The sequence below is a fragment of the Squalius cephalus genome, assembly GCF_949319135.1.
Source record: "Squalius cephalus genome assembly, chromosome: 7".
Lineage (NCBI taxonomy): Eukaryota > Metazoa > Chordata > Actinopteri > Cypriniformes > Leuciscidae > Squalius > Squalius cephalus.
Genome location: NC_137128.1, coordinates 41,416,229 through 41,443,559, shown reverse-complemented (window position 1 = coordinate 41,443,559; position 27,331 = coordinate 41,416,229). Strand labels below are relative to the sequence as shown.

Genomic DNA, 27,331 nt, shown 5'->3' with positions numbered 1-27,331 from the left:
AACAGCAGCTGTGAACAGTGATTGAGATGATGATGATCAGCTGGAGCGCTGACAGACACGTGAGCGGGACAACGCCCACTCACACACACAACAACAATGACACGAGACAAGAAGGAAACAATGCATTCAACAACCGTGACATTTGCAATGTACTATTTGTATTCACTCCTTACAGAACTGGGAACTTGAAAATGTATGTTTGATCATCTCTTATTAGAATCCAGCAGAGAGGATCTGTGTGTTCAGTCATGGACAGGAGTCTGTTTGTGCTGCTGCTGTCAGGTTGGTGTGGTCATGTGTAATCTGTATTTATGATGATGTGTACACACATAGATGGTTTAACATGTTGATTTTTACAGGGCTCTTCTGGAGCAGTTCTGCTCTTTCTCGTCAGTACCACTATATAAATGTGAGAATGTCGTGGCCAGAGGCTCAGAGTTACTGCAGAGCGAAGTACACTGACCTGGCTACTGTAGACACCATGGATGATGTGAACAGACTGGTGAATATAGTGGATGCTGGATACAGTGGATCAGTGTGGATTGGACTGAAGAGAGGGACACAGAAACGCTGGGCTTGGTCTAATGGAGAAAACAAATCTACTCAATACTTTAACTGGTATTCAGGAGAGCCAAATGAGAATGCAGATTGTGTATGTTCTTATTCCGGGTTATGGTGTGATGATAAATGTAGCAATAGTCAATTTTTTACATGCTACAATGGTGAGTTCCCCTTTCTTTAAAAAACAACTGTGCAGTTTAACTGGGAAAGAAGAGCTATGAAATGATTTTTTAAAATAATTTATCTCTCAATAGAAAATAATGAATACATCTTGGTAAAGAGACGTAAAAATTGGAGGGATGCTCAGAGCCACTGCAGACAGTATTACACAGATCTGCCCACTATCCACAACTCTGAGGAAAATAAACAGATAACTAAGATTCTTTTATCTGGATATTACATCTGGTTTGGGCTGTTCCAGGACTCTTGGGAATGGTCTGATAAATGGAGCCGCTTCTTTAGATACTGGACACAAGGACAACCATCCCAGAGTTCAGGATCTGGTGACTGTGTTGGCATGTCAAGAACCAATTCTGGGAAATGGGCTCATGAAAGCTGTGATCTTAAGTATCCTTTTATCTGCCATGGATGTGAGCATCTAATATTAGATCATGTTAGACAGAATGACTATCATTTCATGTTCTGTATAGAAGTATTGTGCATTACTGTATTTAACAGTGAGTGTGTACAAGCACTGATCACTATAAAAAAATTTTTTTTTAAAAATCTAAAAACCTTACACTCAAAACAGCACAAAAAAAAGTTCTTTCAAATTGTGAATAACTATAGGCTGACCTATACAGAAAGTGTGCAAGGAAGCTGTGACTATTCCCAAACAACCGGATCTCATGAGAAGATTTAGCTATTTTCCGAGTTGGTGATTTTGTATGAATTCGTATCATTTATATTATTATACGAAAAGATTGAAGGTGTATTTTGATCACCTTCACAAATGAACACAACTTTTATTTTTTGAAGCATAAATACAATCTGCAGAAGTCTAAAGCTAAGCGTTGGTTATAAACAAGCTACACCCCACTCACATATGTTTAAAAACATTTTCCCTGAAAGTTTGAGTTATAATAGTTTGCAAGAGTGCGATTATAAACACAATGAGGCTGTGAAAGCAACTAGTCAGTAGCAGTTTTTACCTGTTTGGCTGATGACGTTAATGTCCCCGACAACCTCTGTGGTCCAATTTAGCCACTTGTAAGTAACAGCCTTTTCTAAGACAAGTAAAAGCTTTAAAAAAAATCTCAAGACTACTCAATGGACTACAGAGGTTGTCTGGGACATTAAGGGCCAAATTCACAAACAGCTTGGGCAAGCTCAAACCCTCTTTTGGTGTTAAAAAACTGCTGTCAGGATTTACTAAAGACTCGCAGTGAAAAATGATCGCTGAAAAGGCATGGAAACAGTTATTTTTGTGGCTGGCCATATTGCATATGCATTTGTAGGAATTTCCCTATCAGACGGCAAATTTATGGGAAAAGAATATTTAAAAAAATAACCGAATAATGCAAGGTGATTTACTAAGGTTTGTGCTTGTTAATTTACTGGTGTTTGCGCCATTATTTACCGCCCAAAAAAAGTAAACACTTTTTATGCATTTTGGCTGTTTATTTACACGACAACAGCGTTTTGGGTGCCAAAAACGCAAACTTTTGAAAACGGTCTCTGTGTAAACAACAAACAAGTGAATCTCTGAAAACGATGACGTCATGTACATGCGTATTAAAGGGATACTTCACCTCTGGGAAGATGAATATGTATTTAAAATAGGTCATTTAAGTAGAAGAAATGTGAAGAAATTTTTTAATTTGGAGCTTTCTAGACTGAGAAAAGCCAGAAAATGTATTTTTGGCTTATGTGGATGAAAGACAACAACTCCCAGAATGCACTTGCTTCGCTGCCTTAGGAGGCCACGCCTACCGGTAAGAGTGCGCAGTTGAAAACAACAAGGCTTAGCCTACGTGATGAGTTTGCCAGGGATCTCTAGAGATCGCCCAGAATGTCCGGGATTCGGCTTTTGCGTTCTACAGTCGCCATTCATCATGCTTACTGTGGCGAGCAGGACGAGGCTGACGGCCGCGGGAGAACAGCGCGAGACCGGTGGCGTCGTTACTGTGACGCGCCGGGTCTCGCATCTCTCACGGAGGTGCGGGAATTTTCTTAGCAAGGGTAAAACGCACATCAAACGATCACTTGTTTAGCGTTCATGTAAACACTACATTCAGATTCACCAATCGGAATGAATTCAGTTAGATTGAAACAAAAGGTGAGCTGCATGTAAACAATGAATGGCGACCGCAGAACGCAAAAGCTGAATCCCGGACATTTTGAACGATCTCGCCCGCCGGACAAGTCCGGGAAAAGGAGGATGGTTTTTCCTACTTACTCAGCTTTCTCCTACTATTCAGCTTTCTCCACAGAACAAGAGCCTGCAAGCTTAGCTTCCAAAGAAAGACGGCTGACACTGTGTACATTCTGTGAGTGAGATCCCACCTCCTATGGGCGGGCTGAAAACATGCGGAACAACGCCATCTACTGGCTGTAGTCTTTAGCCTCTGGCCAGAAAATCCTCCAATGACGCAAAATGACGATTTTTGCGTCATCGGAGGATTTTTTCCAGACAAAAAATACATAAATCTCTCCTCTCAGGGGGATATGAGGGTGGAAAGTACGGTAATTCGAAAATACTACAGGTTTTCTACTAATACAAAGCTTAATGCTAAATCCTGAAGTAACCCTTTAAGTGTTCAAACTATAGTGTTTCATCGCCATCTAATGACCTGGCAGCAGAATACAGCATTTTAGTCGTTTTCGTGGATCCGTGTGAATGGGGGATCGATTTGACAATGTCTGTACGTGGAAAACTCAAAGGAAAAACTTTTCCGTTTTAACCATCGTTGTCGTGTAAACGTACCCTTAAACTAGACGCTAACTGATAGATTGTGTTTGTCATTATGGAAATGATCCGGCTGCGTCTGTATTCTTTAATTTGTGAGTCAAACTTTCAGGGAAAATGTCTCTAAACTAAGACTGAAAGAATTGTAGGAGGCTTGGTGATGATGTCGTTGAAGTGATGAGACCATGGAGTAGTTTGTTTATTGCATACCTTTAGCTTTTTGTATTTGCTTCAAAATTCAATAGTTGTGTTCATTTGTGAAAATTATCATGATTAACAAGAGTATAAGAACCATAAGATTCTGTTAGTCACAGACCTTATTTTCTGAAATTATCCAAAAGCCAATGGAAAAAAGCTATTTGAATCGAATAACAACGCATTGTAACATTTTTGTCGAGATGCACTGTCATATTCCCACGTACTTTCAAAATTAAAAATCAAAAAGTAAAGTATTGTGCTATCACGGTTGCAATTCAAAGGGAACACTTTTATTGATAAAAGTAACACAATCTCATGGCAATTTAAGTTTTGACAATTTGGTGTCTAATTTGTTTGAATTCGTACAAACTCATTCGTACGTTTTCGGACTATCTGCTTACTCCTCAGTGACGGGTATGTTTAGGGTTGGATCTTCATGCTTAATTTTAATTCTAATAATACATTTTTGAGAAAATCACATCGTAGAAATTCATACGAAATCACCACCTAAGAACAGTTATGCTTTCCCCGTGAGATCCGGTTGGATAAAAGAATAACTTGAATGTCATTCGTTTTGGATCATTAGGTCTCCCAAACATGTAAGTTCAGTTCCAAAAAAATGTTTAGGCCATCTTTATTATTAGACTTGTAAAATTCAGAATACTACAAATTTAATTGGCTCAGTTTAAATTTTTAAATTGCTCACAAAAATGTTATGTTATGTTAATGTTAATATGCTTTTTAATCATGATTGTATCTTCAAGTATATATTATCTTTACAATCCTGTCATTTCCCTCCTAAAGGGCGCAAGTACCAGTACCAGTTTATAAATGAAAGCATGACATGGCAAGATGCTCAGAGTTACTGCAGAGCGAGATTCACTGATCTGGCCACTGCTGACAACATGAGCGACGCGAGTTTGCTGCTAAATACAGTGGATGCTGGATACAGTGGTTCAGTATGGATAGGTCTCCACAATGGAACGGAGTATCGCTGGGTCTGGTCTTTGGGCCCACTGTCCCAGTACAGTAACTGGAATCAAGGAGAACCAAATGGTGATGGGGAGTGTGTGAGGAGTTTTAATGGAAAGTGGTATGATGAGAGCTGCAGCACCGTTCTCCCATTTGTGTGTTTCAATGGTGAGCCCTCAAATCTGGTTCATTCTTTCCCCATACTTTAGCTGATCCTGGACTAAGGGCTGGTCTTTATCTGGTGTTTCTGAACAGATAGCACTGGTTTCATTATCAATGAGACTGCTATGACATGGAGAGATGCTCAGAGTTACTGCAGACAACACCACACTGATTTGGCGAGTATCAGCAGCGCAGAGCAGCAGAATCTGATCAGTGATCAAGCATCGCTCTGGATTGGTCTGTTCCTGGACTCTTGGGAATGGCCTGAGCGGTGGAATCTCAGTTTCAGAAACTGGGCAGAAGGTCAACCATCCCAGAGTTCAGGATCTGGTGACTGTGTCGGCGTGTCAACAACTGATTCTGGGAAATGGGCTCAATACAGCTGTGATCTAAAGCATCCTTTTATCTGCCATGGAGGTGAGTTTCCACAGTTAACAGAATCAAATGATTCAAACGAGAGATTTATAGATCATTCTTGAAACAGACATTACAAACAACTCATCTTTTCATTTATTGATGTATCTTCTGTGTTGATAATGACAAACTCTTAATTTTTCTAGATGACACGTTAATTAAAAAGCAGATCGTCAGACTGGAATTCTCCTGTAATGGAGAATGCACATTGAATGATCCTTCACTACAGACTGCCATTCTGAATCAGGTTTGTTTCTGCCTTAAAAACTGTGTTCAGTTTCAGTGTCAAATTTTGGATGCATAATAGTACCATGACAGCCGCCCACAACATCATAGCATTGTGCTTGTGAGTTTTGAGCAGGCAAGCAACTCTCATTTGACTTTTTTTTTTTTTGGTCTTCTCTAGATCAGTGAAAAGCTAAAGATCATGGGACTGGAGAGTGACAGCAAAATAAACTGGAGAAAAGGTGAAGGTGAAGAGGTGTTTCATCAGAAGATCAACCGTACAGCGAGTTCCAATAATTAATGTAATGAGGAGTAATCTTTCATTTATTTCTTTATATCAAAATTCGAAGAATATAAGACTCGAAGAATATAAAGGGGGGGTTATTTTTAGTAACAGTAGATTGATTAAAGGAATTGTAAAGTTGTTTAGTAAAAAAAAAAAAAATGTAAACACTATGAAGTGTCATATAATATAAAATACTGTGTTTTCCATTTACTTTTTTGAAAGGTGATTTTTTTTTTGTAAAATCATCATTAAAAATATACAGAATATTATATAGGTTCTGCAGAAATAAGGGGTGTAAGTTTGATGATTTCTTTCTAGTAATGAATCTGAAGGAAATTTGATTGGCAGAAATCAACCTGAGCATATTATTTCCATTTTCGGGTGATTTCCAAATTTGCATTCATATATATTTTTTGTGGGGGGGTTTTTTGTGCTTTTATTTTGAAATTGATGAGAGATTTAAGTAAATTTAGCTATATGTGTTAAAAATAAAATTCACTTTGTAAAACTAAAGATAAGAAATTCAGCTATTATTAATTCATTGACATCGCTCTCTCTGCATTCTGAAATAACATGAACGATACATAAAGTAGATAAAGATATGCTATATGTGTTTAAAATAAAATTTACTTTGTAAAACTAAAGATTTGGAGTTCGACTATTATTTTTTTATTTATTTTTTTATTAGCATTGGAACTCTTGCATGGAAATCTCTCTCTTTCTCTCTCTCTCTCTCTCTCTCTCTCTCTCTTTGTCTCTGCATTCTTAAATAATAATAACATAAATGATATATAATAAGTAGCCTAAATAGAGATTTATTCTCATGTTCATGTCTTGCATTTGATATAGTTGTGAAAGTTACTTTAATATGCGCATAGCCTACACTGTTTTGTTTTTTGTTGTTGCTGCTTTTGTCATTTATACTATTGTTGTTCTTAGCTCATCTATAATATATTTTCAGTCATTTTAATTCTAAGTTTTTTTAAATCGCATGTACCCAGGTATACTGGGTTAGTTTGTACTAACAGCACTCAGGTTAGGTGTTTTTCATCCTTTCACCACCAGATGACCACAAATTACACCGGTTTGAGAAGTACAGAGAAATGAACCATTTATCTCAGTCGCTTTGGTGCATTTCTCACATCACTATTTACATTTGCACAACAGTTAGTTCAAACTCCACAACATTTAGTCATTTGTGCACATCATAGTAGCAGTTTCTCATTCCTTCCAACAATTTGCAAATGCTTTTGGACATGCATCAATTGCTTTCATACAACTCTCTGTTGTTTTATAACATTATCATTTGTCATGTCATGTCAGTCAAAATTAACTATACTTGTTAATGCTGAATAGTCATTCCATATAAAACTAATAGTCCTCATTTCATTGCTTGAGTCATTACATACAAAAAATGTTGAACTAGTTGTCAAAATCTGTCAAGCAAATTTTACACATTTTTTTAATCTTTTTTTTCCTGAAAATGTCTCCTAAATTGAACAATTTCTCTCAGGTGAATCTCAGCTTTCACTGATGAGAAGGGGTGTGTGAAACATTAGTTGCAACCAATGATAAGCCACTTCTCTACAATCACTGTCAGAGCAGAATCCCATAAACCCCCACTTATATAGCATATATAGCACTTACAAAGCATATATGAACCAAGCCGGACATAGTGTGTACCATTTCTACAATACTGTGACACAGAAATGGAAGGTCAGCCTCGTGGAAGAAGGGAAGGGGAAGGGGAAGGGGAAGGGGAAGGGGAAGGGGAAGGGGAAGGGGAAGGGGAAGGAACAGGGGAAGGAACAGGGGAAGGAACAGGGGAAGGAACAGGGGAAGGAACAGGGGAAGAGGAAGGGGAAGGGGAAGAGGAAGGGGAAGGAACAGTGGAAGAGGAAGGGGAAGGAAGGAACAGGGGAAGGGGAAGGGGAAGGGGAAGGAACAGGGGAAGGGGAAGGGGAAGGGGAAGGGGAAGGAAGGAACAGGGGAAGGAAGGGGAAGGGGAAGGAACAGGGGAAGGTGAAGGGGAAGGGGAAGGGGAAGGAACAGGGGAAGGGGAAGGAACAGGGGACGGGGAAGGGGAAGGGGAAGGAACAGGGGAAGGGGAAGTAACAGGGGAAGAGGAAGAAGAGGCCAAGTACATTGTGGATCATGTTGTCAATCACGGCCTTACAATGGCTGAGGCTGGTCGAAGGGTGCAGCCAAATGTTGGGAGAACCACTATAAATTCAATTATTCAAACTTTTCGTCGGGAGAACAGGTGTGTATAAATGGACAGTAATTCAGCACTAAACAATCTGCACTGCACTACTGTCATTGTGTCATACATGAAGCTTGCAGTGGGACAAGAACTTGTCACTGTACATTTTACATTTAGATGTACAGCTTTACTGCATCACACATTTAGTGTATTGTAGTGTACAGTAGTGTTACAGTAAAGATTTGCCATATTTACTGCAATTTTACTCTGCACCCCACAGGATTGCAAGACAATCTTGCAGAGGTGGAAGAGGGCCCTTTTTTTACTCCGCAACAAGAGGAAACCATTTGTGCAATGGTGATTGCAAACAATGCCATAAGGTTGAGAGAGATACAAAGTGCTGTTATAGAGGATGACAACATCTTTGGGAATATTGAATCTGTTTCAGTCGCTACAATTGACAGAGGAATGAAATGCGCATGAAACAATTGTACAATGTGCCATTTGAACGGAACAGCAACAGAGTGAAGGAGATCCGTCACCAGTATGTACAGGTAAAACATGTATGTGTTCTATGCATATTCCAATGTTCAGTGCTGTAAACTGTTTACTTTGTGTAGTGTCATGCACTACACTTACATGACAGTTCTGTGCATGTGTATTCACAGTGCATACTGTACAATAAATATGTTGTCCAAAATGCATTATGTTACACAGGAAAAGTTGTTATAGTTTTTCTCACTCCCTCTTCTGTAATAAAGCATGTACTGGAGCTGGAGGCCAGGGAACCGCTGCACACATTCATATACCTTGATGAGGCGGGTTTCAATCTGGCAAAAGGTAGAAGACGTGGAAGGAAGACGACTTTCGGTCTTGTGGATTTACAATGGCTGCCGCGTACGCGTGTCCGTTAAGTCCGTGAGACCGTAGGGCAGGGATGGGCAACTTCGGTCCAGGAGGGCCACTGTCCTACAGAGTTTAGCTCCAACCCTGAAAAAATCACCTGCCTGTAACTTTCTAGTAATCCTGAGGACCTTAAATAGCTTGTTCAGGTGTGTTTGATTAGGGTTGAAGCTAAACTATGTAGGACATTGGCCCTCCAGGACCGAAGTTGCCCATCCCTGCCGTAGGGTGTCCCATTTGTCATTTTAGGCCTCAGAAGGGTGCTCGCGAATGCCCCCTTTACGGTCGATATGCGCAAGGCATTATACCACCCCTTTAATTTGGTCATGGCTTGTCATGAAAAACTAAGACAATTTGACAGTCGTCGTGGAAGAAGTCAACACAGCATGACTGTGAGTCAAATCTTCTGACACTGCCAGAATTTCGTCAGAGGTAAAATTTGATCGCAACGATCATTATTCGGCTGTCGGTGGACATGTCAATCTAACAATCAAAGACTTCTGATTTTGGCCTAGGATCTGAGGAATCTTTTAGGATTAGCTAAATTTGTCTTCAACGGCCAAATCGTGGCCGATATCGTACAGTGTGCACCCGGCTTTACAAAATGATATACGCACATATGCTTTATGTGCTAATAAAGTTTAAAAGTATGCTTAAGTGTGCTTCTTTTTAGGCTTGCCGTCTATGAAGATAAAGGCAGCAACCTTCCAGTTACCAGCTCCAAGCTTGCAAAGCCCACACTGTCTGTGTTTAATTAAACAAATGTGTAATCTGCCTCTCAAAGCATGTGTACAGTACATGTACAGTGTTCTGTATGAATTCACCACCACCACCCTTATCAATGACTTGTTTAATCATCTTTCAGTTCCTCTTCTTTTCCTAGAACAGTAGCACACATAAACAGCAGAGAGGATCTGTGTGTTCAGTCATGGACGGGAGTCTGTTTGTGCTGCTGCTGTCAGGTTGGTGTGATCATTTGTAATCTGTATTTATGATGATGTGTACACATATAGATGGTTTAACATGTTGATTTTAACAGGGCTCTTCTGGAGCAGTTCTGCTCTTTCTCGTCAGTACCACTATATAAATGTGAGAATGTCGTGGCCAGAGGCTCAGAGTTACTGCAGAGCGAAGTACACTGACCTGGCTACTGTAGACACCATGGATGATGTGAACAGACTGGTGAATACAGTGGATGCTGGATACAGTGGATCAGTGTGGATTGGACTGAAGAGAGGGACACAGAAACGCTGGGCTTGGTCTAATGGAGAAAACACACTCACACAGTTTAGTGCCTGGGATAAAAAAGAACCAATCAGTCATAACGAATGTGGTTATTTTGCCTTTGGAGTTTGGTATAGTTATCCATGCTCATCAAATTTACACTATGTTTGCTACAGTGGTGAGTTTTGAGTTGTTATCTGTGTAAATGTGCCATCTATCTTGGGTTGAAGATGATTCTTCTTTTCCATTCTTCAATAGAAAGTGAATACATCAGGGTACAGATTTCTAAGAACTGGAGTGATGCTCAGAGCTACTGCAGACAGCGTCACACAGATCTGATCACCATCCACAACTCTGAGGAACAGAATAAGATAAAGAGTATTATTCCATGGGGATTGTGGGTCTGGATTGGTCTGTTCCAGGACTCTTGGGAATGGTCTGACAAGTGGAGCCTCTTCTTTAGAAACTGGGCAGCAGGACAACCTTCCCAGAGTTCAGGATCTGGTGACTGTGTCGGCATGTCAACAATCGATTCTGGGAAATGGGCTCATGAAAGCTGTGATCTAAAGCATCCTTTTATCTGCTATGAAGGTGAGTGAAAGGAATCAAATTATTAAAACAAGAGGATTGTAGATCACTCTTGAAACAGATTTTACAAACAACTCAAACATCTTCTATGTTGAGGATGACTTGAGTAACACTCTGTATTTCACTAGAGGGCAAGATCATTACAAAGCAGATCGTCAGACTGAAATTGTCCTGTAATGGAGAATGCACATTGAATGATCCTTCACTACAGACTGCCATTCTGAATGAGGTTTGTTTCTGCCTTAAACATCATGTTCAGTTTCAAATTCAGGTGCAGCAACACAGTTTGCTGAGTATGCACTGGATGAAATGGTGTTAAGAAACAAGAATGTGTTACAATAGGTTACATTACCTTACATCCAACCTTCGTTGTTGTTGTTGTTTTTTAGAGTTAAAGATGAAATGCAGCCTAAAAAGGTATGGCATAATTTTAAGTTTTATTTAACTTTTAAATAAACTTTTATTTAACTTTCAGATAAGTGAAAAACTAAAGAGCATGGGGCTGGAAAGTGACAGCAAAATAAGCTGGAGAAAGGAGGAAGGCAAAGAGGTGTTTCATCAGGACAGCAGTTTCAAATAATAGGCTAAATGTACCTCAATGGATACCTTCACTGTGTCTCTTTAAAATTAAAATTGAATAAAATGTTTGACTCCAAAGCTTGGGTCAAAAAACAACACATTTCACATTGATGCATTTTTTGTAACACCTAATTCAACCCAGTAATTAGTCAGGAAAGAATCCAAAAAATGTAAATGTAAATGTACTGTATGTAATTTGTGTACATTTTAAATGATTGATGCGGACCAGGGTTGGACCAGTAGTAGCCTACGATCCATTATTTAAAAATCATAAATGGTCATATTTAATTACTAAATTATTGAAATTGATTGTGAAATGATTTTTCTCAAAAGTTGTAGGCCTTCAATAACCAGCCTGCCTACATAAATCATTCTAGCTTAACTTAGAATTAGCCATTCTTACACTTTTACGTTTAGTTTTTTACTTATGTGTGAATATTGATATAACAACAACATGAAATACTTAAACATTAAAATAAACATTGAAAGTATAATGAATTAAAAAAGTTCTAGGAGTATACTCTCCGAAAAAGGGAACCAAAGCTGTCACTGGGGCAGTCGTACCCTTTCAAAAGGTTCACCTTTGTACCTTACACTGTCAGAAATAGGGGTACAGTAGGAGTCCATTTCTGTCCCCCAAGGTACAATCTACACTAACGTACCCCATAGGGCTTATTATTGGACCTCAAGGTACATATACAGTATGTACTTTTTGAGGGTCAAAAAGCATTAAAAGGTGCACATATGTACCGTTTCTTTTAAAGGTTAAGGTACAATATTGTACCCTTGAGAGTACAGCCCCAGTGACAAGCCATTGTACCCCGAAAGGTACAATTATGTACTTTATTTTCTGAGAGTGTAGTTAGCCTACCCCTGAAGAGTACATATTTGTCAAATTGACCGCTTTTGTATATTTTTTCTGATAGTGAACAGTTTGAGATGTGTGAACTAGTGTATTCTCCCATTTGATATGTAAAATATTATAATAATAATAAACTTTGTTTTATATAGCACCTTTAAATATTACTTCTCAAATCGCTTTACACAGAAAAGGATACACTGTAAAGGTAAAAAGTAAATTCAAATAATAAGAGAAATAAAAACATTAAAACAATAAACTTAACATACAAACATCCAATGTACAAAATACAACATATACAATATACTAATACACTACAAAATCACATATAAGCAAGTATAAAAAAGCACTAAAAGATTCAGCATGTCTGCATGGACACCCATAGAGCGCAAGTGAGTTGAAGGAACATTCAAGGCCAGAGTCAGAGGAGCGGATATCAGCCTTGGCGTGTATACAGTTAAGAGTTCAGATCAATAATGGGGTGCTAGGCCATGCAAGGCCTTATAAGTAAGCGTAAGTATTTTAAAATCTATACGAAACCTGTCAGGGAGCCAGTGTAAGGATTAAAAATTGGGGTGATGTGCTCTCTAGTCCTGGTACCTGTCAGGATTCTGGCAGCTGAATTTTGGACAAAATGCAATTTATGTCCAATGCAAAATGCAATTGATTTCGAGACCCCTGCAAGCAAAGCATTGCGATAATCAATATAGGAGAAAACAAATATAGATCAATTTCTCTGCCACACATGGGGGGCACAATCTTGCAATATTTCTGAGATGAAAAAATGACGTTTTAACAGTGTGTTCTGGACATGAGGGTCAAATGTTAAGTAAGCGTCAAAAATCAACGTTTCGTTTGGAACTCCAAGACAAAGCCATCAACATTAAGCGTTAAAGATCCAGCTGTACGTAACTGGTGGGTTGAACCAATTATTATAACCTCTGTTTTATCACTGTTAAGGCAAAGACCATTTTGATTCATCCAAATTTTTATCTCAGAAATGCAGTGTTCCAGAAAAATAACAGCCGCATGATCACCCGGTTTTGAGTGAATGTAAATCTGGGTGTCATGTGATACTTAAGTCCAAGAGTTATATGTTAAAAAGTAATGGACTTCAAGTCGATCCCTGGGAAACAAAATTTGACCAATTTGACCATTTGAGCCAATTTTGGACTTGTTTCCACCCATGGCAACAAACTACCGGTCTGATGGGTAAGACTTAAACCCGTTTAATGCAGTCTCAGTGATACCAAACACAGATTCCCTACGACTGAGTACAATGGAATGATTGACTGCCAAGATGATTTCATTCTTATAATAAATTTGAGGGAAATAGGGCAGGAAATATTCTGTACATATTATTTATAGATGATGCTTATGTCCAATTTAAAATTTAGAAAATCACTGCCTTTCTTCTTAAATTGATGAGTAATTTAATACAATAACTCAAATAAACTATTTGTTTTTTTGCATATGCAAAAAGACAGAACATTTGCATTGTAAAACTAAATGTTGGAAATTCGAACTCTATGAATTCAGCATGGTATTAGCATTTTTCTGTTGGCATTTGGCTAGCTATTATGCAAAGCTGTCTGTGTCTTTAAAAAAGTAAATTACACTTTCATGGAAATGGCTCTATAAGTATTCTGGAACAACAATAAATATTGAAAACCCATTAGGAATGAAAAGCATGTAGAGTCAACTGTTTATACTAGTAAATAAAATATATCTGACAAACTCCACAGAGGACCAAAAACTTATTTTGGGGTTTGGCATGACATGTCATTTTGCATGCTGGGTAAGTTCCCCTTTATTTTACGGTACGTAAAATAATTTTTTTTACGTTTTTGTTTTATGGTATGTATGGATCTTTTTATCTGCTCATTACTAAATTTCTTGAGAAAAGGATTTAACCAATCCTGAAGCAGGAGGCAACTTGGTCAGTTCATCAGTCGAATTTGCTGTTACCATACATGTCATAATATCACAAATGCTTTATCTTATAACTAGTGCTGTCAAATCGATTAACATAAAAGTTTGTGTTTATATCAGGGGTGTCACTAGGACCATTTTATGAGGGCTTTAGGTTGTTCAGGTTATGAAGTTAAAACATGAAATGGTTCTAAACAAGAACTAATTCTCAATTCTAAATTCCCAACCCCATTCCTAGCTGATCTAGTGTTTTGCTAGTGTTTTGACACCTGATGTATTGGTGTGTTGAGAAAAGTGTTTAAATGTGTAAATGAAGACATGCATGACCTTCCCAGTTCTCTTACGAGAGGTTCTCTCGTATTGCGTAAGGAACTTACGCTACGGGAAAAGTCATCTTTTCTCGAGATACTGAAGCCAAAAAATTATCCTTAATTTTTCATAATTTGTCAACGCAGTGCAGCAGGCAGCACAGCAGAGCTAGAGCGGGCAATACTGCGTGCTCATTGGCTGCCGCGCGGCAACTGCTTAAGCCTACCAGTGAGCCCCGCGTGACGTCACGCCCAATCAGGGTGCGCGCGCCCTCGCGCGTCACAGCCCGCCAGAAGGGGCGACGTCAGAGCGTATAAAAACAGGGCTCGGAGGCTTAATTATCTGATTTCTGTCTCTTCAGCGAAGCTCTTCGCATCGCTGCTCTCTGAGAGAAGCCGTCGCCGTCGAAACCAGCAACGAGCCAGCCTAGGACAGCCTGAGGAAGCCGGACGAATCTTCGCCGCCTTCAGCCTGCCGTGCCAGCTCAGCTATCCGGCGATATATCCTTTCTCATTATGTGTTTTACTGATGTATCTTTACACGAGGCGTTGTTTCAAATGCCTCGCACCACTCCCCGCTCTCTCTCTCCCTCTGTCGAGCCGCGCAACTGCGCCTCTCACAAGGTGTGTTAGAGATGCGGATGATTACGGGGCTCGCTCTCTCCCTCTGTTCGAGCCGCGCAAAACGTGCCGCTCACAAGGGATCGCAGACGCGTACGGTCACGGGGCTAGCTTTCTTTACGTTACAAGAAAGCTACCCCCCCTCCCCCCCGCCCGCCGTCTCCCGGCGAAAGGAGAAAAGAGTGTTCTAGACCCGCCAAGGCCGGTCTAACCTCCATCTCTAACATATTTCTCAGTCCCCTCCTAGTTCAGGCTACTGGGAATATCTATACTGCAGTAAACGAGCCTGTCACAGCACACGCACGCCTGCAAACAGGATAACGCTCTCTGGCTACTCGCCCTCCCCGCACTCTCTCCCTCTGTTCGAGCCGCGCAGACTGCGCCGCTCACAAGGGATTGCAGAAGCTGACAGTCGCGGGGTTAGTTTTCTTTACGTACAAGAAAGCTACTGTCCCCGCGTCCGTCACTCGCCGGTGATAGGAGAAAAGAGAGTGTTCGAGTCTCACCGAGGCTTGGCTACCGCCTTTCTCACATATTTCTCAGTCCCCTCTAAGTTCAGGCGGCTGGAAATATTAATATTGCAGTAAACGAGCCTGTTACAGTACACGCACGCCTGCAAACATGATAACGCTCTCTGGCTACTCGCTCTCCCCGCACTCTCTCCCTCTGTTCGAGCCGCGCAGACTGCGCCGCTCACAAGGGATTGCAGAAGCTGACAGTCGCGGGGTTAGTTTTCTTTACGTTACAAGAAAGCTACTGTCCCCGCGTCCGTCACTCGCCGGTGATAGGAGGAAAGAGAGCGTTCGAGTCCCACCGAGGCTTGGCTTCCGCCTTTCTCTCATATTTCTCAGTCCCCTCTAAGTTCAGGCGGCTGGAAATATTAATATTGCAGTAAACGAGCCTGTTACCTTACACGCTCGCCTGCAAAACATGACGACGCTCCGGCTACTCGCCCCGCTTCCCGCGCAAACTGCGCCGTTCTCAGGGATGTCAGAGCGGACGGTCACGAGTAATGCTCAGCACCCCGCGTGCCTCACTCACCGGCGGAATGAGGAGGGAGATGTTTGTAGCCCCGCTGAGGCCGGGCCATTCTCCAATTCCCATACGTTTCTCAGCCCCCTCTGAGTTTAGGCGGCTGAAAATGTTAATGTTGCAGCAACGAGCCTGTTATAATACACGCACGTCTGCACGCTATCGCCGACGAAAAACATGACCCGCACTCTCTTATGCTCGAGCGAACCGATAGCCTATGCACTCTTCCCCTGTGGCTCAGTGGCAGAATAACAGGCTTTCACACCAGAGACCCGTGTTCGATCCCGGCTCTGGCAGCAAAATTTTTTATGCTGTTCGCTGATCCAAGCTCGCGGCCAGCTTCTCACACGCAGAAAGTGTGTGTATTGCAGCCAATGAGTCAGTTATACAACTCGCTCGCCTGCACACAAACGCTGTTCGTACAGCGGCCCAGAAAATCTGGCAAAGAGTGTTAATTCTGGTTATTCGGCTCACGCCGACGGTGTTTGAGTGTAGTAAATATGCCCACGACCCAGTGTTCATTTCTACACACAAGCACAATTCCCCCTGTGTACCCCACAGAGCACACTCACATAAAGCGCGCACTTGCCGCTCGAGTGTTAAGTGTAGGAAAGGTGCCCGCTCACGAGTGCTCACAACCACACGCTGTTCGCTCTGTCTCACACGTTCAGGGTTCAGATATCGCCACTGCCACCGGCCGTGTTTTAATAAAGAGTCCTGTGCCCGCTCCCCTGCGTTCACACTCTGCTATAAACACTCACGCGCGCTCTCTCAGCGCAATCCGGCCGGTCACTGCTATCAGCGAGTCCCCGTCTCGCAGCACTGTCTCAGCGCGCACCGCGCGCCCGCCACTGCAGGTCCCTCGTCCCGCGCTATGCAGCGGGCAGGACTCAGAGGCCATTCGACCCCTAGCTATGAGTGCGAATGCATGGAAAGCTATTCCGGGTGTGTCGACATGGGTGCTGGACACGGTAATACAGGGCTATTCGCTACAGTTCAGTCGTCGGCCTCCGCGCTTTCAAGCCCGGACCGAAATGAAAGTGAACGCAGAAGCAGCCCATCTGCTTCATGCAGAAATAGCGAAGCTGCTACGAAAAAAAAAAAAAAAAAAAAAAAAAAAAAAAAAAAGGCGATAGAGAGAGTTCCTCCTTCTCTGACCGAGGCGGGCTTTTACAGCCGTTATTTCCTCGTGCCCAAAAAGGACGGTGGGCTCAGACCCATATTAGATCTGAGACATTTGAACAGGGCTCTCATGAGACGGCCGTTCAAAATGCTTACGACCAGGCAGATCCTCGCGCTAATTCGCCCGAGGGACTGGTTCATATCTCTCGATCTGAAAGACTAGCGCAGTCAAAAGAGGAACTCATCTCTCACAAGATAGCGCTTCTCAGTCATCTGGAAAGCCTGGGTCTTTCGGTGAACTGGGCCAAGAGCTCACTTATCCCCAGTCAGTCAATTTCCTTCCTAGGATTAGAACTGGACTCGGTGGCGATGACGGCCAGGCTGTCAGAACAGCGCGCGCGCTGTGTTCGACACCTCGCCGCATCCTTCCAAAAGGGCAGATACCTCCCTCTGAAACGTTTCCAGAAGCTGTTAGGCCATATGGCATCAGCCGCAGCGGTCCTACAGCTGGGTTTACTTCGAATGCGCCCGCTTCAATGCTGGCTGAAATCGAAAATACCCCGCGGAGCGTGGGTTTCGGGCAGCGCTCAAGTCAGCGTGACTCAGGTCTGTGTCGCAGCCCTGGCTAGCGCCCGAATGGTACCGACAGGGAGTGACAATGGGAGTCATCTCACACCGCAAAGTGGTCTCGACAGACGCGTCCAACATGGGTTGGGGAGCGCTTTACGGGGGCAGACCAATCTGCGGCCCCTGGTCGGGCCCAGAGCGGAACCTCCATATAAACTGTCTGGAGATGTTAGCGGTCGAGAAGGCTTTGAAGCATTTTCTCCCATACTTGCGGGGACACCACGTGCTAGTTCGCTCAGACAACATGTCAGTGGTGTCCTACGTGAACCGCCAGGGCGGACTCAGATCCAGAGCCCTGCGCGCTCTAACAGAACGCCTTTTGGTCTGGGCTCAGGGCTCGCTGCGCTCGCTGAGAGCCGCGCACGTGCCCGGGCACCTGAACGACGACCCGGACAAACTGTCCAGGGACAATGTTACCCCAGGGGAATGGGCGTTACACAGCCAGACGGTACAGACGTTGTGGCGCCGCTTCGGCGAAGCGAAATTGGACCTTTTTGCCACAAGCGAGAACGCTCAGTGCAAAAGGTTCTTTTCGAAGAGCAAGGATGCACTGGCCCAAGTTTGGCCCAGTGTCCCGTTGTACGCTTTCCCCCCGATCTCAATGCTGCCTCAGGTATTAGCAAAGATCAGGGAAACGCGCTGCGCAGTGCTCCTCATAGCCCCGCACTGGGAGAACCAACCCTGGTTCCCGGAGCTGGTGAGCCTGTCAGACACAGCCCCGTGGCCGATTCCGGCGAGGAGAGACCGTCTCTCTCAAGCCCGAGGGTCAATTCTGCATCCCCATCCAGAGCGCTGGTCTCTGCATGCGTGGGTAATCAACGAATATTCGCTGATCTGCCAGAAGGGGTAGTTAACACGACCTCGCAGTCCAGAGCCCCCTCGACGAGGCGGCTCTATGCGTCTAAATGGTCAGTGTTTAACAAATGGTGTGCAGGGAAGAGTTTGAACTCTCAGTCCTGTGGGGTTCCACAGGTTCTGAACTTCCTCCAAGAGCTCTTGGACGCGGGCAGGTCCCCCTCCACGCTCAAGGTGTATGTTGCGGCGATTGCTGCGTTCGCCGACTCGGCGCGCGGCCGCGCACTAGGAAGAAACAAACTCATTACCCGTTTCCTGCGAGGCGCCAGGAGGCTGAACCCTCCGCGGCCACCTTCGGTTCCGATATGGGATCTGTCTTTGGTCCTGGAGGCCCTTAAAGCTTTTCCCTTCGAGCCGTTAGACTCTGTGGGTCTCTAATACCTCACTTTCAAAACCGTTTTTCTGCTGGCCCTCGCCTCAGTAAAACGTGTGGGTGACTTGCATGCGCTATCAGTTAGCGCGTCGTGTCTCGAGTTTGGACCTAACGACTCGTTAGTCATTCTCAAACCTAGACATGGCTATGTCCCTAAAGTGTTGGGTACTCCTTTCAGAGCACAGGTTATCTCCCTCTCAGCCCTGCCGCCGGCAGCCAGCGAGGTCGATAATAACCTCCTTTGCCCTGTCAGGGCGTTAAGGCTTTATATTACGCGCTCTGCAGCCTTCAGGCTCTCAGAGCAGCTCTTTGTTTCGTTTGGTGGGCACACCAAGGGTCTCGCCGCCTCGAAACAGAAGCTATCCAGATGGATAGTGGACGCTATTGCGACAGCATACGCGTCCAAAGACCTGCAGTGCCCTCTGGGCATACGGGCTCATTCCACCAGAGGCGTTGCCTCATCGTGGGCATGGTCCAGTGGGATTTCCATTTATGACATTTGTACGGCAGCAGGCTGGGCCTCCCCGTCTACATTTGTTAGGTTTTATAACCTGGAAGTTCCCGCCCTGCAGGCTAAACTTCTTGCAGTCTAAAATCATGTTCATGCCCTGCTCTTCGCAGGCTGGATATTAGATTTGACTCTTCTGGTCGAGCCGCACTTTCAGGGAAAGCTTTTATATACAGACCGGCTGCGCCGCTCTGTTTCTCCCTACGGGTGCTTATGTACATGTGTTGGCCCGCATTGCTGGCCACCTCTCTCCCCACTCTTCACTCCCCGGGTCCCCTCCCCCTGGAGTTGTGTGTGGATGCATGGCGCGCACGGCGTTGACAAAGGGTTCCCGTAGCGTAAGTTCCTTACGCAATACGAGAGAACCTCTCGTAAGAGAACGATACTCGGTTACTCACGTAACCTCGGTTCTCTCTAGAGAGGGAACGAGTATTGCGTTCCCTGCCGTGCTTGCGCCTCGAGCTCATGTCGCTTCATTCGACAGAAACCAGAGAATTAAGCCTCCGAGCCCTGTTTTTATACGCTCTGACGTCGCCCCTTCTGGCGGGCTGTGACGCGCGAGGGCGCGCGCACCCTGATTGGGCGTGACGTCACGCGGGGCTCACTGGTAGGCTTAAGCAGTTGCCGCGCGGCAGCCAATGAGCACGCAGTATTGCCCGCTCTAGCTCTGCTGTGCTGCCTGCTGCACTGCGTTGACAAATTATGAAAAATTAAGGATAATTTTTTGGCTTCAGTATCTCGAGAAAAGATGACTTTTCCCGTAGCGTAAGTTCCTTACGCAATACTCGTTCCCTCTCTAGAGAGAACCGAGGTTACGTGAGTAACCGAGTATCGTTTTATTTGCTTGGTCTTCCAGATCAGTGAAAATCATGGGGTTGGAAAGTGACAGCAAATTAAACTGTCTTTAAATTAAATTAAAGAGCACTAATCTATTACCTATTATGTGAAGGCGGTATTGCTATTTCTTTTTGTGTGTGCTTAATGATTCACTCCCATGTTTGACTTGCAAAAAAAAAAAGAAAAAAAAAGCAGCTACTATTATTTTGTTAACAAAATATCTGTGAAGGACTTTGTGACCTATTCAAAACCACCTGTGAGGATCCTGCCACTCCCTGTGGTCACGGAACTCACACAAAAAATCTTCTTGTAGAATGTATTAAATTAGCAATGTAATTAGCAAATCAAGAGATTTAAATTCAACTGGATAAGTTGAGCTCAGACAGACCACATACACACACACAGCTCCCTTTGTGTGGTGTTCCTGTTCCAGGTCATACAAGAGTATCAACAGTTTGGTATGAATCTTGTGGAAACACACCATGGTTCTTTTGATACAATGCTACTTTAATTCTTTTCCCGCCAGCGTTTTTGTAAAAAGTTTCCAGCTACCGGCTATATGGAATAAGCAATATATCAAAAGAGAGAACAGAGCACGTTTTATTCTAGCTTCATGTATTCCTTTTCTATCAGCACTTGAATGTGGGTAAGTTTAATAAAAAATCAATATTTTGAGAAAAAAGCAAAGAAAATCGCATTTTTGTCAAAGACTACGTCTTGATCGGATGATCAAAAGGTAGCCTAGATGGAGTAAATTGTGTCTATCAACACCGCCAAAGCTTCACAGTCCTATAGCTCATCCTGGGTTGACATGTCATTCGGCAACATTAGACCGTTTTGATTTATATGCTGTTTAATGTTGATGATGATCACGTTATTTTACATATGCATTATGATATCGCTTGTTTCTGCTTCTTCACATGTCCTTTGATCTGGAGATTTTGTCCTCTTTCAGAAGATGCGTAATAGCACCCCCTACCATATAACAGTGATAACATGGAAAGCCGGAAAATTCAGTCAATGGCGGTGAAAGAGTTAATAGTAATGTGTATTTATACACAAATTGAGATGAAAAATAACAGAACCTAAACTGCAAACTTAGAAGTCGCTCTTAAACAACAGCTATCAAACAAATGCCATATTTGCATTAGTGTAACATAGTGTATCACTTTTCAATGAAAGCACAGGACAAAACTGAATCACAATATATGGAGAATTCAAAAAGAAAAAATATTTGAATGCCTGCTCATCTCTGTATTGTACAGATTAATGATAATTATATTCACTCAGGATCAATCTTATTCGTCTTTTCTTTGCTTTAACATCAAATAATGTAATCTCCAGACTCGGTAGCAATACATGGTAAAATGTAGATCCATATTTAAAAAAAAATATGTTTACCAATACATACAAATCTCTAATAGGGTCCTGATCATATTTTACAGTCTGTATATATTTGTCCCAATAAAAGGTCTTACTGTATCTTTATTGTTTGCTATTAATTCATATTTTAAACTGACATTGTTGTGATGTCTGTGGTTTTTCCATCATATATTACATACACATTCTTATTTAATTGACCGCCATATAACAAAGTGATTTGAACTAAATGTAACTCAGTAGAAATTGTCGATGTTTTTGTTGGATTTTGACATCAACAGTTACAGTTAAGACTTGACTCATTGTAGTGTCTAAAAGATCGAATTTACTGTACAACCTTTGTTTGTTTCAAACTACAAAAACATTGAACAACTTGAATCTTCCACATATAAGTGCCCAGCATTTCCGGTCATATTCATAAAATGATATTAGTCTAAAGTTAGACAAAAATATTGGCTACATCTGATCAAATGTCAGCAGTCCCAATTGCATGATGGGTATGGAAGAAACAAATGGGGTATTTTTGTTTGCAAGATGCCTGTGAAGGACACTGTGTCCTATTCAAAACCACATGATGCTGACATGTCAACCAATCGCTGCAACATATATAATCATCACACATGCATGCTTGGTTCAGATGCAATATAACGACGTGAGCTTTGACACACTGCAGACATGAATCTGATAACTGCACTGCTATTTTTTCTCTCAGGTAACAAATCTTTGTTATTTCAATTTTATAAGTGGACCATAGAGATGTCGATGATTCTGTGCAATGGATTTACAGTGTTCTAAATGAGTTTAGTCTGTCATTCCGTGTTTTGATGCATATTCTCTCTTACAGGTCTTTTTGGGGGTTACTCTCTTCTTCCTAGGCAGTTCTATTATGTAACTAATCAAATGACTTGGACACAAGCTGAGAGCTACTGCAGACTGAAATACACAGATCTGCTTTTTGTGTACAATGAGGAGGATCTAGACAAAATGAGGGCTGTTCTTCGTCCTTGGTTTGGTAATAATGCATGGATAGGGGGGTTTAATCTGAATTCTGAGTCTGACTCACAAAACATTACGGAGAGTGGACATACCGTGACTCAGAAATGTCTCGCAATAGACACTGATACCTGGAAACTGGTCAAAAAGAGTTGCACACTGACATTTCCATTTTTCTGTAGCCAAAGTGAGTATCTCTGCATTTTGGCAAATGTAATGGTAAAATTAGATCTGACCATATTTCGTTTTCTTTGATGTTCGTATGCATGTTTGTTTGTACCTGTGTCCTTAGGTCAAGGCAAAAGGGTGACGTTGCGAATGAAACTGAATCCTGATGGACAACTGGACCTTAATGACCCTGAAATAAGATCAAACATCTTAGCTAAGGTAAAAGTGATTTCTTCTGTGTGCTCTGAAATGCTTCAAAGCCAAATGTTTTAATGTCATCACATATCATTTCATGATGAAATATAGCAATATATTTGTCAAAAGTGGGTTTGTTATTCCATTATAGTCCTTTTTTTTCCTTCAGATCAACAAGAAATTCAACGAAATTGGGTTTGGTGATGCTATCAAAATACGGTTTATCACAAAGCGAGAAACAGTGGGGAAAAACAGAGCAAATGACACAGTCTGCAAATAAGTAGTTTTTATTATTATTTTGAATGAATTTGTAAAATACAATTGCAATAATTTTGTATATGCTAATGACTAGTTATGCCATTCATTGTATAATTTACACACTGTAAATTTAGGCTAGGCCTACTGTACAGAGCATTTTAGGTTATCAATAGGCCTACGTTAAAGTTTGTTAGAAAACCGTAACTTCATATTAAATGAACAGTAGCCTAGTTGTATTTATCTTTCTAAAACAACTATTTTACTATTTTAATCGTAGAATTTATATGATAACTTACAGGAAGCTTGAGCTTTTATGAATACGTAGTAGGCTACTGGTTCTGATCATAGGTTCTGATGGTCAACAGACATCGGAAGTAGCGTGAACTAACGTCCAGCGTTCGGATTGTTTTCATCGTAACTGTGCAGTAAGAGGGATAAAGTACAGGCAGTCAGTCGTTATTGCAAATTGAATTGTGTAAACTGTGAATTTAGTAATTTAATCATGTTTTCTTTTAGTTGTCGGTTTAGGGACAATCCTTCTATCAGTCAGCAGAGGGCGCTATCACACAGATCACGGCCGTATTCACGCTCAGCACGGTTATATCATATCCTAGTATAGAAATATTGTTTTGAAAGACCTCAATGGAAATAAAATGTATCAATTAAAAAAAAGTGAGTTTTCTTTTTTTACGTGCGTCATTGGCCTATCAGAGAGCAGCACAGACCAAGAGTGAGTGGCCAGTTTCATTCCAAACAAACTTGCACACAGAAATATAAAGACTTAGGCCTATTTGTGCTGATAGCAAAAACAAAGACATTGTGTACAATATGAATAATGATAAATCAAAGGCATTATAAAACAGACTTTTGTGGCTTTTTGTTCTTAGTCTCAGTGATTTGGCTGGTTAGCATGGCCCTGTTTCCTCCTTCAAGAAAAAGAAAAAGGTTCAGGTTCTTTCCTTAAAGTGAGCACTAATAAGGGATCATTTGCACAACATATTGTGTAGAAACCAATTACAGCTAGAATTGTCAATGATCACAGTCACAATATCGTATTAGTGCTCTTTATCAACAATAATAGCTAGTCCAAAATAGCTTAAATGGTGTTGTACTGAGTAAATACAATCATTGCTGTAATAGTTTGTTGTGTGTATAATCTGAAAGCTGTTCCATGCATTTTCAAAACATATCAGCTGTGGGCCTAATCGAAAATGTATGTCTGTGACGCACATAATACGACATTCTGAGGAGGAAAAAAAGCAAACCCTGCCCACCATCTGCGTCAAGTCACACCGTGTGTGGTTTCCAAGCGTTTTCACAAATGTGGGATTTTGAAGCTCCCACCTCCTCCATGATAGCACAGTCGGTTAACTTCTACAATAGTGACATCTGATTGATGCTTTACTTACTTTATTTGTTTGAACAAGTTTCCTTGACTTTCAGGCCACATTGGGATTTTTTCATTAAATTAAACCTGCAAATAAAGTTTTAGGATTTGCAAAAATGTTGGCGTCAGTATCAAATGATTATTCTGGCAATGCCAGCTTGGTTGCTTGCTGTCATTAAGGCAAAATGGGGCATACCAAACACTAAAAATATTGTTACATTTTAATGTAAAATGTTTACACTATTTACATATTAAATGCTAAAGAAAATTGAATAAACATGCAAGTCTTTTTAACATTTAAATTTATTTTAACACATAATAGTAATTTCACTTAAATTGCAATGAAAATTACCTATGAATTGTCATTTAAGTGAAATTACTTAACTTAAATATACGAGCTTGATAAAAATGATCATTCTAGAAGAAAATTTCAGATGGCACTTAGAGGCTTTTGCATCTGAACTCTTCATATATATATATATATATATATATATATATACATTAACACTGGTTGAGACTTTTGTTGGATGATTTGACTTTATTGACTGACATGAAAACTACAACACGTGTAATGATTCAGTGGGCAAATGAAGGATGCCAGAGCCGTGGGTGTGTGTTAGTAGGAGTGTGGTGGCGCGTGATCGTTGAAACGGCTCTGGCGTGATCGTGTGTGTCTGTGTGCAGGGGAGGTAAGAAGATATGCATTTTTAAAGTGGGTGAATTGTGATGCATTTCCGCCGGTTCATTAGGCGTGGGAGGTAGAATCAACTCTCTGTGTTTAGACTAATGGCTTGATATGAGCATGAATTTTAAGAAGGGGAACTCTCCTTTTTGCATCAGCTCAGATCCATGATGCATCCTACTGACATCAATCATTACAGGAAAGAACTGCATTTGCTCTGGACCGTGACTGTTTTTACACTCAGATTGGCTCAGCCTCTGTTTTAAAGTTGCTATGAAACGGAAGTAGTGTCAGATCCTCCCCTCTGTATTGCAATGTACATCCAAGTTTGACAGAATAATGAAAAAGAAAAAAAATATATTTAAGCATTGCACTGGAAAAGGGAGGCAATATGAACATGAGCTTTCAAGGCCGAGTTCAACCAGACAAAATGATTGGAGAAGTCCTGCATACCTCAACAGTGACAAATCTATTGTTTTCAACGGAAGATCCAATTATTATAACAATTGCGAGATATATAAAAAACACATACACAGGGATGAACTGTTCACAATAAGATCTAAAACAGAGATCTACAGAAAACACAATTAATGTTGCACATATAGGCCTACAATGTTCAGGATAATGCCGAAATAGCCATTCTGTACTGTAATGTCAATGTGTCATACAAATAAAAGGGATTAATTCAAATTTAGCAAGATCTGTAATAACCCATAGTGTTCCTAGAGATCTACCTTCCTGCAAAATTTAGCTCGAACTCTGATAAAACACAACTTAATTACAGTCAGGTTGCAAAGGATGCAGCCCCTGAATTGGGATAGGCTACAGCTTGCAGGTAAGGTTGATCTCCAGGAACAGACCCCTATAGTCCATAGCCTCAAATATACTTTAGAATCAAACTATCAAAACAACTGATTTTTTAATTTTTAATTACCTCATCCGTCAACACATGATGCTGGTGAATTGCAGAGCTCGTGCATATGGATATCCACATTGCTATGCTTTCTTAACTGCTGCGTTCAATTATAAAGGTATTTATAAAAAGGTATTTCCGACTAATTTTTACTCCGAAGCAAAGAACGAATAAGAACTTCGCCGTGAGTAATCGGGATCTTGAATCACCTTCAATTCTTGTTTGCTAGTGCGAGCACGATCAATAAGTTGCTGGCTGCAGTTCACTTAATGGCCACTGGTATCGCTAATAACAAGGGTTTCTGAATACTACATGGCATTTTCATAATATTTTCTCCAGGCCTATAGATATGGCTTTATTTCCCCTGCAAGCACCTGTAGCTGTCAGATATCGGAATTAACTGTCTCAGAGATAAATGTATCTGAAATGTTTAGTTCTAGATCTCAAATCACCCTTGAAACCACTTTCCCCTGGTTTCACAGACGAGGCCTCGTCTGTGAAACCAGGGGAAAGTGGTTTCAGGGGTGATTTGAGATCTAGAACTAAACATTTCAGATACATTTATTTTGTCTCAAGATGCACAATAGCATTTTTTTTTTTTTCTAAGGCATGTTTTAAAAAGCTACTTAAATGTTCTAATTGAACTACGGCATAATCCTGGCTTAATCTAAGCAATGTCTATGAAAACGGGGCCTTTATATTCTACTATATTCTAAAATCATATTCTAGCACAATGTTTATTTTGTCATAAAATCTTGTGCATTATTTTAATAAGCTACTTTAGTACTTAAAAGCCTTAATTTTAGTTGACTCAAGAACCTTAGGGTTCCATATAGAACCCCATTTGAACTTTTTTCCAAGAGTGTAGCATGCACTCAAACAAGCTGACAACATCTTAAGCTACTTAAAGATCTAGTTGTCATGACAACAAGAACGCAACTACCAAGTACCAGAATCCTATTAAACCTTTTTTTTTTTAATGGTTATTCAAAAAAGCAGCATTAGGTTTATTTTGAAGCACCAGCAAATAGATTTGCTGAACAGGCCTTAGAAATTAG

The 27,331-nt window shown here is 41.4% G+C and overlaps 2 protein-coding genes and 1 long non-coding RNA gene across 3 annotated transcripts; 2 read left to right on the top strand and 1 right to left on the bottom strand.

The window, feature by feature from the left end:
- Positions 1-231: 231 nt before the first annotated feature.
- LOC307162397 (macrophage mannose receptor 1) lies at positions 232-6,364 on the top strand. Its single transcript, XM_079877647.1, has 7 exons — positions 232-282; positions 360-722; positions 816-1,151; positions 4,472-4,807; positions 4,895-5,218; positions 5,362-5,462; positions 5,622-6,364. The coding sequence occupies exons 1-7, from the start codon at positions 249-251 to the stop codon at positions 5,739-5,741; spliced, it is 1,614 nt and encodes a 537-aa protein (XP_079733773.1). The 5' UTR covers positions 232-248; the 3' UTR covers positions 5,742-6,364.
- Positions 517-23,645, bottom strand: LOC307162407. Its single transcript, XR_013821920.1, has 4 exons — positions 23,588-23,645; positions 22,951-23,028; positions 9,976-10,093; positions 517-581 (listed from the first exon to the last, which is right to left on the bottom strand). It is a non-coding gene; the product is annotated as an uncharacterized lncRNA (long non-coding RNA).
- On the top strand, positions 9,720-11,360 carry LOC307162402 (C-type mannose receptor 2-like). Its single transcript, XM_079877659.1, has 5 exons — positions 9,720-9,794; positions 9,872-10,234; positions 10,315-10,647; positions 10,773-10,873; positions 11,120-11,360. The coding sequence occupies exons 1-5, from the start codon at positions 9,761-9,763 to the stop codon at positions 11,222-11,224; spliced, it is 936 nt and encodes a 311-aa protein (XP_079733785.1). The 5' UTR covers positions 9,720-9,760; the 3' UTR covers positions 11,225-11,360.
- Positions 23,646-27,331: the final 3,686 nt, after the last annotated feature.